Source organism: Triturus cristatus, chromosome 8 (genome assembly GCF_964204655.1).
Source record: "Triturus cristatus chromosome 8, aTriCri1.1, whole genome shotgun sequence".
In the NCBI taxonomy this organism is placed as follows: domain Eukaryota; kingdom Metazoa; phylum Chordata; class Amphibia; order Caudata; family Salamandridae; genus Triturus; species Triturus cristatus.
The window spans coordinates 1,170,376,288-1,170,395,955 of record NC_140591.1 but is presented as its reverse complement, the minus strand read 5'-3'; the positions used below and the strand labels follow the sequence as shown (position 1 = coordinate 1,170,395,955).

The following is a 19,668-nucleotide window of genomic DNA, read 5'->3' as shown; positions in this document are numbered from 1 at the left end:
TGGGCACTGGGCAGGGGTGGCAGCACACGTGGATGGATGCAAGAGTGAATGGGTGGATGAATGCTTGGGCGTGGGCGAATAGATGCATGATTGGGCCGGGTGGATGCTAAATGATGGATGTCGGAAGCAGCTCATCAGCAGTTGAGGGAGTTCTGTAAAATAAAAATAATCACTAAGTGGCCCCCGTGCGTGTCACTTGAGCAAATCTTGTGTATTCAGATCACGCTCAGAGCATCAGATCTTTGAAACTGACACAAGTGACAGGGTGACGTTGACACTCTGGAAAGCAAGTAATGCGCGCTAAAAAAAAAAGAGTGGGCATGCTGACGAAAGGACGGGACTTTGGCAGAAGGGTAGGCAAGGTTTGCTAAATTGAAATGAACCCCCAGGCTGCGGCACCTCCATGGACAAGGGGCGAATAGTCACGTCACTGCAGGTTTCTTGCGTGTAGTTGTGTTTAATTGTACGTTTATCTGGAGGGTCCTGCACAGCGCTCCTACAGCTGATGGCGGTGCAACGTTGCTGTGTTTTATGCAGGGCTTAATAGAAATTGGATCAGTTCAGGTATAATTAATAATTAGACGTGCTTTGCAGAGCTAGCAACATTGCGCCTCTCTAAATGTCACGCTAAGCTTGCTGAAACTATGGGAATGTCACACCTAGGTGAAATGAAAACCTTTCTGTGGACCAGCAATGCAGGTTCCCGACTACCTGCAGTTTATTCAAAGTGGGAGAGGAACATTAGTCAGTGAAAAACATGTAATTATTAAAACAGGATCCGAATCAAGCCATGCAGCTATGAAAATTGGAAATTGTTACACAATAATGTTATTGTTTTGAACGTTTGGCATTGAAGCAAATACCAAGCAGAGGGAGTTGTGGGGAGAATAGTTCCTCCATTTTCTATGTTCCGATAATGTTTTCTAAATGATTGCATTTAGATGCGTTTCTGAAATTGCCAAATAAAATAAAGACATAGCCGAATGTGCCCTGGGCTAGCTGTTCTGACTTCATGGAACACTTGCATTATAATTGTAGACAAACAGTGGTCGTCTGCTTCCGCCTATTACATACACCATGTTGTGCAAGCACATTTAAATTGGCAGTAGGACATGTACACAGCCGTATGTTGTTCATCTGGTAAGAGCCCTGATTGGACAGAACACAAATGAGCGGAAAAGTAGTTGTGGCTGAAGGCGTTACAGAAAATAAAGGTGAAAAAAGTGCTTAGTTTAAAAAACACACGGTTATTCTATCAGTGGTTACGGAGAAGCTATGAAGCAGCACAAATCAAAGAAAAAAAAACAACTTGCAGATGAGAGAACATTGCATGGTAAGAACGATAAACAAAAGAACTCGCATTACTGTCAGTTTGAGCTATTGGCGTTGCTAGTAATAATGCAACCCCGCTAGCTCAAACTTTCAGTAATGCGAGAGATATTGCATTGCAAAGCCATCGCGGCACCCGCGCTTTACCTTTAGACATCTTAAGCTAAAGCGCAGTTGCCTGTGATGGCATCAAAAGTAAAAAAATAGAAAACAATTACTTTTTCTATGTCTTTACTTTTGAAGCAATGGCAGCACCCGCGCTTTAGCTTAGGAAGTTTAAAGCTAAAGAACGGGTGCTGCCATTGTAGACAAAAAGTCAAATAAGCATAAAAAGAAAGGCATGCAGCCACGTTCGTTGCCACACATAATAAAAGAAAGTCGATGCCGCCATCATACCTGCCAAGGTGTGCGGTGCTGTCTACATTAAAAACAAGCATTGGTCGCGGGGGAATGCAAAGATGGGGGCTGCAGGGGAAGAGAGAGGCGGAGGCGCGCGCGCGCTGGCAAATGCGAGTTGTGCGCGCACAGCAGCGCCCAAAGTGAAAGTAATTGCACGTTCACGCGAGCGTGAATGCAAGCATTAAGCCAGCAAATGCCGATGGGAAGCACTTTTAAATCCCACTTACAAAAGTCGAGCAACAGCGCATGCGCTGCTGTAGGCTCGACCTAAAAAGGGCATGCTGTATTTGGGTTGCTGTGCCTGCTAACCAATTCTTCTTGCACTGCACTTAGGGACTCATTTCATGGAGCATGGTAATAGAACATCTGCCAAACATGAAAGATGTCCTGTCCGCCCCCCTCTTGGTTCTCCCACCGCATTTATTTTGTGGGGGAAATCATTGCTGTGACTTGCAGACCTGCTACAATAGGAGCTCTTGTGCCACACCTAATGCCCTCCCGATGTATGGCTGCCCCTCCAACAGCATTACTGCCAATATCTATCTGCAATGTGAGCCCTGTTGCTCCTGTTCAAGAATAAATAAATATTTAAATGCTCCTCATGTGGTATGATCATACTATGAACGTGTGTTATGAGCATACTACCAATGCGTGGTATGAGCATACTACCAACGCGTGGTATGAGCATACTACCAACGCGTGGAAGACATCACTTATTTTATTCCTGCGGGTGAACCCCTACATCCCTACTTTGGTGTCTATCGTAAGCAATAATGCAAGTGACAACAGTTGTGCAAAGCCGGCCTGGCATGGCACACCTGCTAACACAGTTTTACCCTTTTTGTGGCTCCTGTCATAGTTGTGGGGGTTGTACACAGGGGAAAAGACAGCTAACAAGTCGGTAAAGAAACCCTAATGTGGCCTGAACATCCAGTGCTGTTGGTTTGTAGTGAGATAATGACTCATAAATGCCAACATTGCACATTATGCCTTCAATTCAGTTCTGCTCATTAGCATATCATAAAGCCTGGGAAAGCCTGTTTTGGGTGCATGGGGGTTTAAACAATGTGACTGTTTGTCAACTGATATAAAAGGAACATGCTTTATAAAAGTTAAGACTTTATTTACTCCCAAGTATTAACTTTTTCTGTATTTCCCCATTAAATAAAATGTCCACCTTTTTTCACTTTCCACATTTCTGTTGTTCTTCACATATTGATTTTCAAACCAAATATTGACAACCATTAGGCCGCTGAGTCAGGAGAATCCACAGGTTGAACCACAAGATTATTTATTTGTAGCTATATAAAATAGGCAGCTAAGCCCAATTTGAAAATGAAAAGAACTATAACATATATAAAAATGAAAAAAGATGAAGTAGGACTAAAAAAAAGAGAATACTGTAAAAAAAAAAAAGTAGCTGCGTCGAAGATAATCAAACATTTAAAATATTGGCCGCAGCTCAAGTTATGTCATTCTCACAATGTTTCTTTTGTAGCAATCATGACCAGAATTTCTTCATTCTAGAAATTCACTCCCGATGTCAGCAGAGACTTGGTCTTAAAGCGCGCTATTTTTCACAGCACTCCACCTTTTTATGCAGTGGCCTATATTTCATTGTTTCTCACCTCATAGGCAGAGATGAGTGAGGCTGAAAGATACTCAAATGGCGTGCTGCAGTCGCGCTCTTCAGCACCCTGTGCATCAAGTGCAAATGCATTGACCCTTCATATCTTAAAGTTTTCTTCCAAATATATCTTAACCATCATGGCCCAAACTTGGAAATGCACATTTTCTTTAGAGTCTCCCATGCAAAGCATTCTCATGTAAGATATGGACATCTGAGGCCCTTTCTGAGTAGAGACAGTGACCTGGTGACAGCTTTTTTGAATATAACCAAACTGTAGATGTCTGGCATATTGTAGTCGATTTTCCCAAAAAGATTTAAGAAAAAGTATTAACTTTCCTAAGTCAGTTACATAATATAAACTCGCTAACGGACACCTCATTAATCCAGTTATCCTTGTAACCTTTAGTTTCATTTTATTTATACTTGGTGACTGTGTATGGTTTTGAGGGACCCATGCAACCCCATATATTTAATGGTATTAGGCTGCACAAACAGCAGGGTCACCAAATATATTCGCCAGTGAGGTAGACTCACCAGGCATGTAGACATGTCATGGCACTTTGAAGTCTGTGGCCTGAGCGGCAGCATTATATCTACCCCTATGAATTCCGGCATTTAGTACATGAAAGCAAAAGCAAACTTCTATCAGGGTCTTTTGAATTAATACTTTGGGGTTAAGTCCTACTTTTAGAGATGAAGAGGATCTTTTAGACAATGATTGACAGGCTCCCAAATGGCTGGAGCGGCAGAGGCTGCCCAGGGTTGTCTCTCCATTTTCGATATAAACACTGGGTCATGTGTTATTATTATTTTTTTACGAAAGTGGGGCCCCTCAAAGTGTGATGCTCCATGGTTGGCATAATATTGGACCTTTTCCCGCTTTTTTAGTTTTTTTTCTTTTCAGAAGATACGCCTCCTGGCTCCCACACACACACACCCGCGGAAAGGAGTGCTTCTCAATACATTAATCATTGATCCTGACTGGCGGAGTTTTCTTCCACTAGTGGAACCGAACATTGCACGAACATAGAAGTAATTCTACAATTTTGCATCAACTGTAGGTCACAGAGTGAATGAACTGCTAGAGCTCATCAATATTGAAAGAACACACAGCAAGACATTAACGGGGATTAAATGTCACTTTGCACATTAGAGGCCAGAAGCATTTGGACTTGGTTAATGCAGGTGACAAGCGAAATGGCATTCTACAGCTTCTGTTAGGCATTCCTGCTCTAGGAGCGGGTTCAAATGAATGCCTTTTGTTCTAATAAATTATCCAAAATGTATTTTAAATATGAGACCTTCAAATGTCACTGGTCCAGAGATCTGCCTTTTATGAACCCATCATCTACAGACCAAACAAGGACATGATATCACAAGGGACCAGGTTTCACAGGACCTAACATCAACGCACCCAGTGTTAACACACCGTATGTTGATGTTCTGATGGATCTGAGCTGTGTTATTCTCGCTCCTTTTATGGGTTCACCTGATAACCATCTGGCAATGGTGGAAAGAAGGGAGACAGTTTATTTAGTCACCAGATAAGTACAACAAGGCTGAAAGATGTCTAACTCCTCAACCTTCTTCTGTCAATGAACAAGGACTGTGGGTATTTGATCATATAGGATTGCAAAAACTGGGACCTCATGAGGACCTAGTCCAGCTCCTGCTAGATAAAAAAGAAAGCCAAAGCTCTCTCACCATGTGGCAGACTGTCATACGTGCCAGAGTTGACAATTAAGTGCCGGTGCCGAGTACCAAAACCACAGGCTCAAATTGAGCACTGGGTCATGCATTGTTAAAGGTGCATGTTTTTGCCCAAATCTACTATTGAGGGTAAAAGACGTGACTTTCGATGTTATAGGAACACATGGGAATAATGCCTCTCACAAATCAGTAGAACACAAATAGTTTCTCTTCAGACCTCCCCTTTTAAACTCAACCAACACACAATTTTGATACTGAAATTAACCAGCAATGGCTAATCCATCTCAAGACGTTTATCTTTTAAAAGAAAGACTGGAGCTAGGGGTGCTTCAAACTGAGGCAAGGTTTAGGCTAAAGCAGAAGTGGCTTGACTTCGACAAGTCCACCTCGCTGAAGAAGCCCAGTCGGAGAAAGGATTGTCAAGGTTTGTAGGTAGTTGGAAAAAGCCTCAAAAGTGGGAGGAAGAGATGATGCATGCAGAACATGCAGTGGAATTGAAAGAGGGCACATTGAAACACTGAGTTACTGAAGTGTACAGAGGGACAAATCATAGGGAACCGTCGAGGAGTTATTGCTATTTTGCAATACACTATTGAATACAAAGTTGAAACCGGAAGGAACAATGTTTACTTATTTTTAGCTGGGAATCTGACCTCATCAGGTGTGAAAGTTTCGAAGTGTAATAACCTGCAGACACCACAAGTTTGAGCAATCCATAGTTACAGGTGTCTAGAATATTCTCATTTTACTTGGAGAGATGAAAACAGTTTGGGCTCAGTTCAAAGAGATTGGAAACCTGTGCATTTGTGAATATGAAATTCACAAAAAATGTGTGCATGTACCTGTCCTTTAAGGCCGTGTAGATGGATGGACCTGTCTGTTGATACTGGTAGGTCCTTTGGTCTCGACCCATGTGCTTCATAGGAGACAATGAAAACTAACTTAGTCAGAGCTCCTTTCTCTTTTATTTCCTTTTCTGGGTGGCTCAGTTAGGAAAGACATCACAGCACATGTGCCGCCATTTCTAAATTCCTCCTGTATGTATATCCTTTTGAAAATCAATGACTTGAGTGCAGAAGTAATGCACTTGCACATCACAGCCGTGAGATTGCATTTTAGTAAATCACACGCTCGGTCCCTAGATATATCCGTATCATATTTTTTGGCATAAATGCCCTATGTCTTACCTTTCATCTGTATGACTTCATAGTAAATACCGGATTTGTGGACATTTCACCGCGGGACAAACACCAACACCCTCTGGACGCTGGGGTTTGCCCCGCAGTGATTGCTGCTTGCTTTTTTCAATATTTTGTTTTATTATATATATATATATATTTTTTTTACGGGGGCACCTCCTGCTGCCCCCCCCATTGTATTAACAGAAACAATGGTTCCTGTGGAATAATATAGCAATCTATACTGATATTGGTATGCACAATCGCAATGGCAAGGGTTAGGGTGATGTCAAAAGGAGAAGATACCACATACACCTTTACTTTAGTTTTTCACAGTTGTTTTTATATAAGGGTTAATCAAATAAAGGTTAATCAAATATATACAGAAAGTAATAAGTCAATAGTGCAAAGTGACCCCAGTGAAACTGGAACCTAAAACATTGGTGACATATTTGTGACATATGTGCTTGGTTTCCAAAATTTTGTAAAGTCGACCATTTTAAATTGTACACATTGTGAACCGCTTCTATATACAATGATAAGTGCTGGTTAATAGTTCGCTTTAGATATTTGTCAACGACGTTTCGACCCTTTGTGCAATGTAGGGTCTCTTCAGGACCTAGGGTTGTAGGGACATCTAAAAAGAGAAGAAGACTATCAGTGGGAGGCCATAATAATAGAGAACACGAGGGAACCTCATTGCGATTCCCATTAAGCTGCACAGCCTATTAGAATGAATTCAATGAATTAAATTCATAATCAACTATATTTTTCTTCAACTATTTTGTCCATTAATAATAATCCTTTTTTCTCTTTCAATTTCTTCAATCCATTGTACCCATTCGCTTTTTCTTGCTGTTCATAAAAACGCAGGAGAATGACTGTTTCCACATGTCACGCTTTTATTAAAATCACCCAATGCATTTCGGGAATGAATCCCTTCTTCGGGGGTTTCTAAGATACAAAAAAATTTAATCGTTGTCAATTACATAATAATGCTCATAATTCAATGAACCAACACACCACGACCATATTTAACAGATGTTACAAAAACATTTTTTCCTGAGGCTCTTGTATTAATTCCAACGCTGTTCACACTCAGCCAATGACTTCACATGCCTGAAATCAAGTTAGCAATAATATAAACGAATCCCTCGCTTTCTATACCTCCTTAAAGACTGATTAAGCTCTCAGAAATAGCAATCCTCAACTGCGCGCTAACTGTGACACATGCTGCTAAACTAATCCCTCACTTTCTATGCCTGCTTAGAGCCTATTAATGATCTTAGTAAACAATCCTCCACTGCGCGCTTACCGTGACATGTGCTGCTGAAATCTTGGAATCACGGAGCTTGGCTGCATCTCCTGTTTCATTTTGTTCCAGTACCTCTCTCTGAAGCGCCCATATTCTCATTTTACTTGGAGAGATGAAAACAGTTTGGGCTCAGTTCAAAGAGATTGGAAACCTGTGCATTTGTGAATATGAAATTCACAAAAAATGTGTGCATGTACCTGTCCTTTAAGGCCGTGTAGATGGATGGACCTGTCTGTTGATACTGGTAGGTCCTTTGGTCTCGACCCATGTGCTTCATAGGAGACAATGAAAACTAACTTAGTCAGAGCTCCTTTCTCTTTTACTTCTTTTTCTGGGTGGCTCAGTTAGGAAAGACATCACAGCACATGTGCCGCCATTTCTAAATTCCTCCTGTATGTTTATCCTTTTGAAAATCAATGACTTGAGTGCAGAAGTAATGCACTTGCACATCACAGCCGTGAGATTGCATTTTAGTAAATCACACGCTCGGTCCCTAGATATATCCGTATCATATTTTTTGGCATAAATGCCCTATGTCTTACCTTTCATCTGTATGACTTCATAGTAAATACCGGATTTGTGGACATTTCACCGCGGGACAAACACCAACACCCTCTGGACGCTGGGGTTTGCCCCGCAGTGATTGCTGCTTGCTTTTTTCAATATTTTGTTTTATTATATATATATATATTTTTTTTTTACGGGGGCACCTCCTGCTGCCCCCCCCCATTGTATTAACAGAAACAATGGTTCCTGTGGAATAATATAGCAATCTATACTGATATTGGTATGCACAATCGCAATGGCAAGGGTTAGGGTGATGTCAAAAGGAGAAGATACCACATACACCTTTACTTTAGTTTTTCACAGTTGTTTTTATATAAGGGTTAATCAAATAAAGGTTAATCAAATATATACAGAAAGTAATAAGTCAATAGTGCAAAGTGACCCCAGTGAAACTGGAACCTAAAACATTGGTGACATATTTGTGACATATGTGCTTGGTTTCCAAAATTTTGTAAAGTCGACCATTTTAAATTGTACACATTGTGAACCGCTTCTATATACAATGATAAGTGCTGGTTAATAGTTCGCTTTAGATATTTGTCAACGACGTTTCGACCCTTTGTGCAATGTAGGGTCTCTTCAGGACCTAGGGTTGTAGGGACATCTAAAAAGAGAAGAAGACTATCAATGGGAGGCCATAATAATAGCAACAATACTTGAATTGGAGCGTCAAAGGTCAAGTAGTACCTGAGGAAGAGATTGCGCAGCCGCGTGATGGTTGTGTGCCACAGGCGAGTGAAAAGAAAAGGGAAGGATACTCACATGGGAGTAGGGTCCCCCATTGTATCTTGTTCTCGCCCTCCCCATTGTGCCCACAGCCATTTCAACACCAACAACCGCAGAACTGTTTAATTAAGTGCTGCAGTGAAAGTGACTAAATGTCTATCGGCATAATTAGCGTGGGCCAAAGTCCGCAGACCCTGCATAATATTGTTTTCACAATTTAAGAACAGACACCTACTGTACTCATAAATGCAAAATATAAAATATTACTTTACGAACATATCTACCATGTGTATACTGCACACCTATTAGAGTGACATTGATCGCTCCACCAAAGTTGGACATGAGGTCTTGGTGTCCTGGTGTGGCCAACACATATGAACCTTTCCTTTGAAAGTACCTCTTGGTGTTTACCCATAAGCATCCTCAGCAGTTAGACCTTTATGCCAACTGCTCCTAGAGGGTAGGCCAAAAATGGCCTTTACATGGAAGGGTCCTGGAAAAGTTGACAGCTATTCTCCGCAACAGAATTGCCCCTTTTGAGCAGATCTGGTCTCACTTTCTCACTTAACACAAACAACTACCTCTTGGGCTGAGAGTTAGACCCCACTCCCCACTTTTTTTGGCAGCAGGACTGGAGTCGGACCCTGACAGTGACTTGGCATAGAACAAGCAGCTCAAGCCTCTGGATAGGAGTATGAAATGTATATTTGGGCAATCATGGAGATATGGTATAAATTCATATAATGCACATTCTTGGGAAGCAAAGGACAGGAAGTAAAGATTGGGAGGTGATAAAGGAAAACATTCTACACTGATTCATTGGAGTCTCTTTTTTTCTCTTTCTTTCTTGTCTATGCACTCCATAAAGGCTCAGAATTATTGTACTGCAATATAAAATGTCACCTTCAGTTATAAAACTGTTAATAAAGTTTTTATGTAAAAAGAAAAAAAAAACTCTTGAGGCACATATTTTTGCAGGAGGTTTCTCAGTATTTTAACTGTTAAATTCCCAATAATCTATTGTTGTTAACTACCTACTAAGTACCATGCTACTCGCTAATGTTAAATGTCCTCACTATGGTTACTTCCAGAAGCTCCATCAGGTTCGACAGAGCCGTATGATCGTATAGAATGAACAATATCCTATAGGGTCATATATGTCAGTGTCGCTCGTACCTGTTGTTGATAAAGCTGATAGTTTTGCTTGCACTTCTTCAAACCAATCATTAAATGCTCACCAGTTACTAAAGCGATGAAGCAGAAGACAGTACAGATTAATATTACCTGATCTAAACTTCACAAATTGTTGAATCTGTAAATCAGCTCAATATCTTTTTTCAGGGTGCCAGCTTAGAGTTTGACTTTGCAAAAGTCCTCAGGGAACGTGATGAACTCCAGACTCTTCTGCAGAAGTATGAGCGCCACATGTCAGAAATCCAGGCCAACATCAAGGTCCTCACAGGAGAGAGGGACAAACTCAACGTTCTTTACAATCGGGTAACTCCTTCCACAGAGACTTAGAATTATTAACCATTGGGAATGTATGAATGTATGGGTGCTGTTGCTCACCTGGGTCTTGTGTGGAAATGTCCACCATCACAATGTCACAAAGTGCTCTTACTTGGGTTTTGTTTAACCAAGGGCCTAAGCCCTAAGTCATGCCTCCAATATGTTTTATTGAGTCCTCTACAGCTGAGTAAATAGGTTTACCCCCCCGCCCCAGTGCTGGGATGTAGATTCAAGGGGGTGCTGTTTGGGGTGTTAACAACTCTCCGCCCTCCCTCAATAAATGTATTTTCTGATAGATAGTTGTGTACAGGTGCTTTCAGTCAGGTATGGGGAGATGTTTGCCAGATTTTACCATTAATTTCTAAATACACACTGACAAAAACACACACACTCTCCCTCTCTATTTTTAAAGTGCTCAGAAATAATGCTTATTTTACAAAATATTGTGGTTTTCCTTTTACTACGTGTACTAATCTGCCTTCCTCTCCCTTTCCACAGCCGCTCAGGCCCCTCTCACGTACCCTGCTTGTCATATACAATATTTTTAACATTATATGCCAGCCTGATTGTTGGAAGATCTGAAGCTCAATCTTACTGACCAGGATGCCCCTGCCCCAGTGTGTATATAAATTGATCTCATTTTATGAGATTTATGTTCCTCTCCAAAATATATCTTTGTATAAAAGTTCTAGTTCAGTAAGCTTGATTTCAGTGTTAGCATGTTGGTGAGTGATGGGGTTACAATATATAGAAACCCAACTGCCAAAGTGGTAATAGGTGCTGTCATTACAAGCACTGTGTTGAGTCCTGCAAAGACTCCTATCGTTCTTCCCAACGTTCTGCTCTTTTTTTACTGAATGCCAGATGTATGTTTAGTAACAAACATACTTCTGCTGAAGCTGGCATTCACCAACAGAAGAAGCTGGAGTACAGAGGGGAAACACACTTGCATCCCTTGTAGCTCCCTGCGGTGGTTGCCATGCCGATGATTTATTAAATCCTGCATCCTCATAAAACACTGCATCTTCTCCACCCCCACGTATTTCAATTATCCAGGAACTGCTCACAAATTTGCAATATCCCCAAACAAGAGAGGACATATTTCATTTTCACAACCTGTCTAAGTGCAACACTCCCTAACTGTCAATGCTGTGACATAGTCCATGTTGTTCAACTCCATGAGCGAAAGTAATTGTGGCTATTTAGAGTAAAGTTAAGATGAAGAACAACAACTTATGTACAGCCCACATACATATTACAGTACACACATTGATTACAGCTAGCATAGTAAAGCACCCGCTCATTACAGCGCTTGCACAGAACACAATATTCACAGCACACACACACATTACAGCTCACAAAACACAGCATTCACATTTGGGACATCACACAAGTAGTCTAGTAACAATAAAGCAAAGCATTTACAAAGCAACGCTTTGTAAGGTATACATCCTTTACACTGTGCAACCCCACCCCCCCCCCCACACACACACAGTAGAGCACAAACTTAAACTATACACATGCAGTAGGGCACATTAATGGGTGTACTACACAGGCACTTTGTATGCAAGACACACACTGCACAGATTCTACAGTACAGAACATAGTGCCACGTACAATATACAGTATAGCACACAATGTAGAGAGTAGGTTTTAATGCACAGTGTACATACCGTACAACAAACATAGTATAATAGGACACAAAGTACAGTAAAGCATACAGTAATGTATTTCACACATATTGTAAAATGCATAATACAACTGGTAGCACACCTTAGTTCAGCAATTCACATAGTAATTCACATAGTAAAACAGTGTATACACCACATACAGATTATACAAACTGCCATATAGCACAAGCACTACGCACATTAAACTACACCCACTGTGTACATTACTTGCATATTACAGTTTAAACACACCAACAGCTTACAGGCAATAGCACAAACTGTATGAACATTGCACAGAGTACATTGTAATACCTGGTAAAGTGAAGAGCAGTCATAAAGTCTAGTGTACAGTCAGCATAATACATACAGCCCACATATACAGCGCAAATACACTACATCAAAACAGCGGACCACACACAAATTACAGTTTATATACATAAAGACTTCATTACCAGCGTACACAAAGTACAGCCAGAACAATAAATGCAGTATACCACAAATCAACTGTCCAACAATAAGCACATTTGCATTATAATCTAGTGAATTAATAATGGTATTTGGTAACAATGCACAGAGTACAATGTATAACATAGTAAAGTAAACAACCATCATAAAGTACTGTGTACAGTCAGCATAGTATGCACAGTACACACAACCATCACAAAACAGTTTATCAAATACAGTGCAGCACACACAAAATACAGCTCATATAGAAACAGACTTTGTCACCAGCATACACTGCGTACAGTCTAAACAATGGATAAAGTATACCACAAATCAAATGTAATACAATAGGCATGCTTGCATTATAATCTAGTGAATTGATGGTGTTTGGTTACACTGCAGAGTACAAAGCAATTTATGGTAAAGTAAACAACAATCATAAAGTACTGTGTACAGTCAGCATAGTACATACAGCACACACATACATCGCAAATACAGTAAATCAAATACAGTACATTAAATACAGTGGAACACACAAAATACAGTTCATATTGATACAGGCTTCATCATCAACATTCACAACATACATAAAGTATTCCACAAATCAAATATACAACAATAAGGACACTTGCATTTTAATCTATTGAATTAAGGATGGTGCTTGGTATAGTGATAGCATGTCAGTTTTCTGCTGCTATTAAGTAAATCTAGACCCAGGATAGAGACTGAGGAAAGATGAGAATTAAGGTGAAATTTTTTTAAATGGGAAGTTTTAGAGAAGAGCACTGGGGAGAAGGTGGACGTAAAGAGGAACAGAGGATATTGGCTATGTCCTTCGCACAAATTTCCTCTTAGGATGAATTGCTTCATTTTCAAAACTTAGCTACTGCGAGCAAGTTACAAGTACACTATTTGTTTATGAGTGAAACTATAAGATTAGAGGTTTGTTGATTATGTCCCACCCACATTTGCCTCACTCACTGACTCCCTATCGCCCACAGAGTGCAGTTCAAAATTGTATCTTATTGTTTCTAAACAACAAGGAACCTTTGCTCACACTCTCTAGGGTAAGAATCTGGAACAAAGTGCCTCATAGAGTTCCTAATAATGGAACTCCTGGTATTTTAACTATTTGAAGAGCTGCTTTGAGAATTGTGTCCGCATGCTAGTAGGGGACCAACAATGGAATTCTCTACAAACTCCAACTGAGATCATTCTCTTTTAGCTATTGTATAATGTAACATTACACAGCACTTGCTACACCTCTATGGGTTGGTAAAGCACTTGCTTGCTACACCATGTAACTATTATGTGACAAAATCATCTGTTAGACCTCTCTCTGTTAACGAAAAGATAAACTTATAGTATTGTTGTTGACTTAATATACAGCCTTCCTTGTGTATAATATTGTACTAAAGTTCCTAAACATGCTAACATAAGTGAGTAAAGTGACACATTTATGAGTGAAATATGTTCATAAAAGAATCTGTTACTGTGATTTAGAAAATGTGTGATCTGATCTCCTAACTTTCATACTTCATAGTCATCAAGATTTCTTTATTCGGTTATTTTAAAACCATAAAACATACAATAATTAAAAATCATACTATACAGAATTCAGATAGTCACTTAACAATGTGCGATGTATGAATGAAAAATTACCATCCCATTAAAATAGATAATAAATAGCAAATGTTAAAACCATAAGATCACCACCAGGTTCAGCTGACAACTCACTCTCAATAGTATATTTAGGGACTTCAAGGCCCTTCTGAGTCTCACAGCCCCTACTAGAAAGCTAGCCACATTGAAGCACACAAATATGTTGGACAGTAATTGCAGAAAAGTTAATGCAGGTTGTACTTGGGTAAATTGGAGCCCTCTCACCAGAGGAAATAAAAACTGTTGCCATAGCAAGCTGTAATGAGCACAGCACATAGTAAAGTGCAAAGTGTCTTGGTGGGAAAAGGAATCACAGCTCCAAGGGCCTAGCTTATCTACTGGGTGACAGCACACGGGCTCTGCCATGATTTAGTGTAAAAGAATAAGTCTGAATCTAGTTAAAAGACTCTTGTGATGTGGATTGAAAACAATTATGAGATAAGGCTCAATAGTCGGACATGTCCTCAAAGTGGCTTCGGCATGGACGCTAGATTTGCTCATCTCAGCTAGAAATTGTCTCTTGACCCACAATAAGTCCCCTCGAACAATCTGCTCAGGAGAACTATAAAGTTCCGGGTGACCTAGTTTGGCAAGTGTTCATTTAATGCAGCTGAGCCATGGAATACCACAAGCCTTTTCTAATTTCATACAGTTAGTCAAAACCACCTGGTTCAGATTCAAATCACTGTTCAACCATATTGAGATCCGACTGAGCAGGGTACATAGTTCTAAAAGGTCAGAGATATATCCTGTCCCTAATTCCACGTGAAGGATATAAGAGGGCATGGATTGTGGCAAAGAGAGTAGATGCCTCATACTTTTTTTTCGACTGTCTGTAGCTCTGTGGCCCTTCCGTACCCCCAAATGTCACTACCACAACTCGCCATGGAGATACATTTGGATTGTAAAATCTTTAACAAGGCCTGGACCGGCTTTGCTTCCAGCCGGGAGGCAAATTCAAAACAGAAGCAATCACTCTAGCCATGGAATTACGTTTCTCTCTAACCAAGGGGACCCAAGATCCATTTTCGTCAAATGATAAAACGCCTTAACTCTAGTAATGCCATTGCCTTCTAAGGTACATTTCCTGAGGCCCCTTCACCTAGATACCAAGACTATAATATTAGATTTGCTGTAATTGGTGCTCAGCTCCACACCATTCATGTAACTGACAAAAGTCTTTAATCCCACTGTGGTTCTCGCTACCAATACCGCATAATCAGTGTATAGGACAACTGTGATAAGGTACTTACCTGCGCATGAGATATCCATACAGGCACCACGCAGTGTTGGTCCCAGGTTGTTGATAAATAATGTACACAAAAAAGGGGCTAGGATAGAAACCTGTCTGACACCCTTTTGAACGCTGAACGATTGGGTTAGCCTGTCACTCTGGTTATATATAACTGTGGCAGTCAAGTCCCAATTAAGCTCATGTAGAAACCTGACTATTTCACTATCTATACCCATAATAATGAGAGCAGACCACAATTTACTCCTATTTACTCCTTCAAAAACGTACGTAAGGCCCATAAAGGTAAAATGTAACAAGCCCCTTTTAGCACCTGTGTGTTTCCCAATTATCTATTCTAAATTCAGACATTGATCAAGGGTGTCCCTTCCAGACCTAAACCTGTACTGCAGATTAGACAAAATGTTGTTCTCCTCAGTCCAGATGGTTAACCAGCTAAGTAAGACCCGCTCCATGACTTTTACCACGGAGTCTATAAGAGAAATGGGTCTGTAGCAGCGTTGAACGTCTCTCTGCCCTTTTTTAAACAGCGGAATAATTTATTTAGATCAAAATGGAGGAATACCAACTTTGCAATTAGCATTTAAAACATTAGCTAAGATCTTGGCCTGGACTGCTAGATCCATTTTAAACAAGTCTGCAGGGACACCATCTGGTTCTGGGGCCTTGTTCTTGGGCATATGGGAATTTGCCTGATATATCTCCTCCTCAAGGAAGCCCTGCTTAAGATTGTCACTAGGGCGTTCCCTGACCAGAGCGGAAGCATCTTCCCTGTCGGAGCCATAGATCCTTTTAAAGTGTTGTATCTAATTGTCAGGGGCAATATGACATTCAGCTATACCCCTCCCCTGTGAAATAAGTGTGATTAACTAATTCCTAGAATCTGGCACTACTGCCATCCTAATTACAGAGGCACTCTGTAAAGAATTGTCTTCAGAGAGCTGGCTGAAGAAAACTTTCACATACCACATTTGCATCAAAACGGACTCTATGCAGATACTGTTGGCTGCAGGAAAGAGATGTTGTGGTTGATTTTTAATCTTGACATGCGAATGTCAGGTCTGACATAGTTGGATCGAATAATGCACTTATGGAGTATTCCTTTTTTTTTTTTTTGAAAAACTTTTTATTAACATTAAATCCGCAGCAGTTACAGCAGTCATGACCATAAAGCAGCCTGTAATTATACACGGTACATGTAAGGGCACCAAACAAAATTGACTTCACATCAAGGGTACGTTCGCTCAGAGACCATCCCAGCATAAAGCGCCTTACAGACCACCCACCGACCCGCCCAAGACCAGAAGGCTCACATCTACATAGTGCATGATTAGGTGTTTCCCAAGGTTCCGGACTTTCCCTCTGATTCCAAGCTATCCAGTAGAGCCTGTCTCACTCGCCGGAGTTCTACCGTGGGAGATATACAAATGTACCCCCGATATTTATTCCATCGTCCCCATTTATGGTCCCATTTTCTGGGGCACCCTCTACCTTTATAGACCGTTTTCTCCGCCACCATCGAGAAATCCATATCTTTGGCCCAGGCGCTCAAGGACGGCAAAGCGGCCACCCCCCATTTCTGGGCAATGTTTCTTTTAGCTAGGGCCCAACCCAACGCGGCCCACTCCTGCTCCGCCTGGGTAAGGTCCGTGTCCTCCCATACGTTTAGGAGACAAAGCCGAAGGGAGGGGACCACCGACTTCCCGGTGGCCCGCGCCATCCGGCAGGTGACTTCCATCCAATAGTGTTGTATGGATGGGCAGGCCCATAAAATATGTGTGAGCGTGCCTACGTGAGAACAGTTACGGATGCATAGCTCGTTGGGACGCCAACCTAGTTTGCACAAGAGGACCGCATCAAAATATACACGGTGCAGAAGCTTGAGTTGGACCAGGCGGAGCCGCATCGATATCGCCACCTCCCGAGGGGAGGCCAGCGCATCTCGCCAAACCTCGTCAGACATCTCACCCGCGTCCGCCTCCCACCGAGCCCGTAGTTTCTCCATCGGGTCATCTCGGTTGTTGATTAGCTTCTTATATGTGAAGGAAATTGCCCTGCGGTCCATGGGGTCGAGCAACAATCTGTCTTCCAGGGGTGAGTAAGCTGGAAGGGGAGTCTCAGCGGGCAGGACCCCGTCGATTGCATGGCTTATTTGTAGGTAGCGGAACCGCTCTGAGGGAGCACGTTGGTATTTAAGCTGCAGCTCAGTAAATGTCGCCTTCCTGCCTTTAACCCATATGTCCCCCACTGTAGAAATGTCAATGAGGTCCCATTTATCGAACCCCGCATAGGCGCTCAGACGTCCCAAACACTCCGGTTACCACAACGGAGTGGCCTTAGTCAACCGCCCAGACCACCCCATTCGCTTCTGGGGAAGATGCCAAATCTCCACTGTTCTGGCCGTGGGTCCCGTAAGAGCTAGTTTCTTCGGATTTAAGTATAGTGCCCTGTTATATCCACCCTTCTCCAGGAGCCAGCGGTCGGTTCGGAAGCTAGGGTCGTCATGTGCCCCGAACACCCACTGGTTGGCAGGCCAATCCCTCCGTCGTACCAGTCCATTGTTAGTTTCTGCATTGCTATACGCGGCGTTCCGGTATCCCACAACAATCCCTGCAGCGTTGCATCGATTTTTAGGAAATAGGATTCCGGGACCGGGATGGGAGTATTCTGGAGGGCATAGAGGAAGCGGGGGAGCGCTAACATTTTGAAGAGGGCCGCCCGGCCCAGGAGTGTAAGGGGCAGCGTTTTCCAATGGACCACATCAGATCTGAACCTCTGTAAAGGACCCTCTAAGTTTCGCTCGTAGAATACTGTGGAGTCTAAGGTTATGAAAACTCCTAGATATTGGAAGCCCTTTAGTGCCACCGGTATAGTATACCCCCTGGGGCTAAGCGGTGGATCACCCCGGAGTGGGTACATCTGGGATTTGGACCAGTTGATCTGGAATCTCGAGTGGGCCCCAAATATATGAAGGATGTGAAGTACCCTACGAAGCGATCTCGCGGGGGAGGCCAAGTATAGTAAAACATCGTCCGCGTATAGCGAAATGCGGTCCTCATGATCAGCTGTCCATTTGAGGCCCCGAATTTCTGGGTCCTTTCGGATCCAGACCGCTAGGAGCTCCAGCGCCAGGGCAAACAGGAGCGGTGACAGGGGGCAGCCCTGTCGAGTGCCGCGACCCAGGGGGAAGGAGGCCGAGCGGTGGTTATTGACCGATACACAGGCCATAGGCATGGTGTATAGTAGTCGGATCCATCTCGTCAACCGAGGGCCCACCCCCACCCAGGCCAAAACCGCAAACAGGTACTCCCACGCCACCGTATCAAACGCCATCTTAGCATCTAGCACTAGCAGCAGCGCATCTACTTGAATTGTTGCAGCGCGACCCAGGGCGCCATGGACTCGACGCAGATTTCGGGCGGTGTTGCGGCCCGGCATGAAACCCGACTGGTCAGGGTGGATCAAGGCCGCGAGGTATGGAAGCAGTCGGTTGGCCAACACCTTAGCCAGAATTTTGGCCTCCACTGCGATCAGGGAAATGGGCCTGTATGATGAACATTCGTCCGCTGGTTTGCCGGGTTTACGGATTACCACTATCGTGGCCATGCGGATGTCAGCCGGGAGAGTGCCGGTCTCATAGCACTCCTTATATAGATTTAGCAGATGGGGCGCCACCATCAGCGACATGCTTTTCATGAGTTCTATCGGGATTCCATTGGGACCCATGGCCTTCCCAGAGCGCGTATCTCGGATGGCCGTCTGGACCTCTTCTAACGAGATGTCCGACTCCAGCGTCTCCCGGTCTTGATAGGAGAGACACTGTATCTCAATGGTTGCGAGGAGGTCTGGTGCCCAACCGGCCTGCGAGTCCTGCGGCGGGGTATAGATTCGTTAATAGTACGCAGCAAATGCCTCGGCTATATTTCGAGGGTCGGTGATCACCATCGCGCCGCCATTTCTTTCCGCTCCAACCATGCCAGCAATTTACCCGTGCGTTCTCCCAACTCATAAATTCTGTGTTGGGTGGCTAAGGATCGGCGACGGGCCTATTCGTAGAGCAGCTGTTTATAATCTCGTCTTTTCACTTCGAGTAGGTGTGGGGCGTCGTGGGCCGGGGTGTGTGCGTTCCCTTATTCGAGCAGAAGTATCTCTACCTCGAGCTCTCTAACCCGCCGTTGCCGTTCATTTTTGTGCCCCACCAGCAATGACAGTGCTCTCCCTTTAATAACTGCCCCGTAGGGCCCCCATAGTGTCACCGCCAAAGCCACTGACCCCTC

At 42.7% G+C, this 19,668-nt stretch overlaps 1 protein-coding gene across 5 annotated transcripts in view; it reads left to right on the top strand.

Annotated features, from left to right (window-relative positions):
• The window catches only part of TSGA10 (testis specific 10), a 505,694-nt gene that overhangs the window by 115,749 nt on the left and 370,277 nt on the right, over window positions 1–19,668 (top strand). For all 5 annotated transcript variants that reach the window (XM_085622835.1, XM_085622834.1, XM_085622832.1 and 2 more), the window contains one exon: window positions 10,196–10,351. In XM_085622835.1, the coding sequence (XP_085478961.1) occupies window positions 10,196–10,351 (156 nt within the window). The remainder of the gene's footprint in view (window positions 1–10,195; window positions 10,352–19,668) is intronic.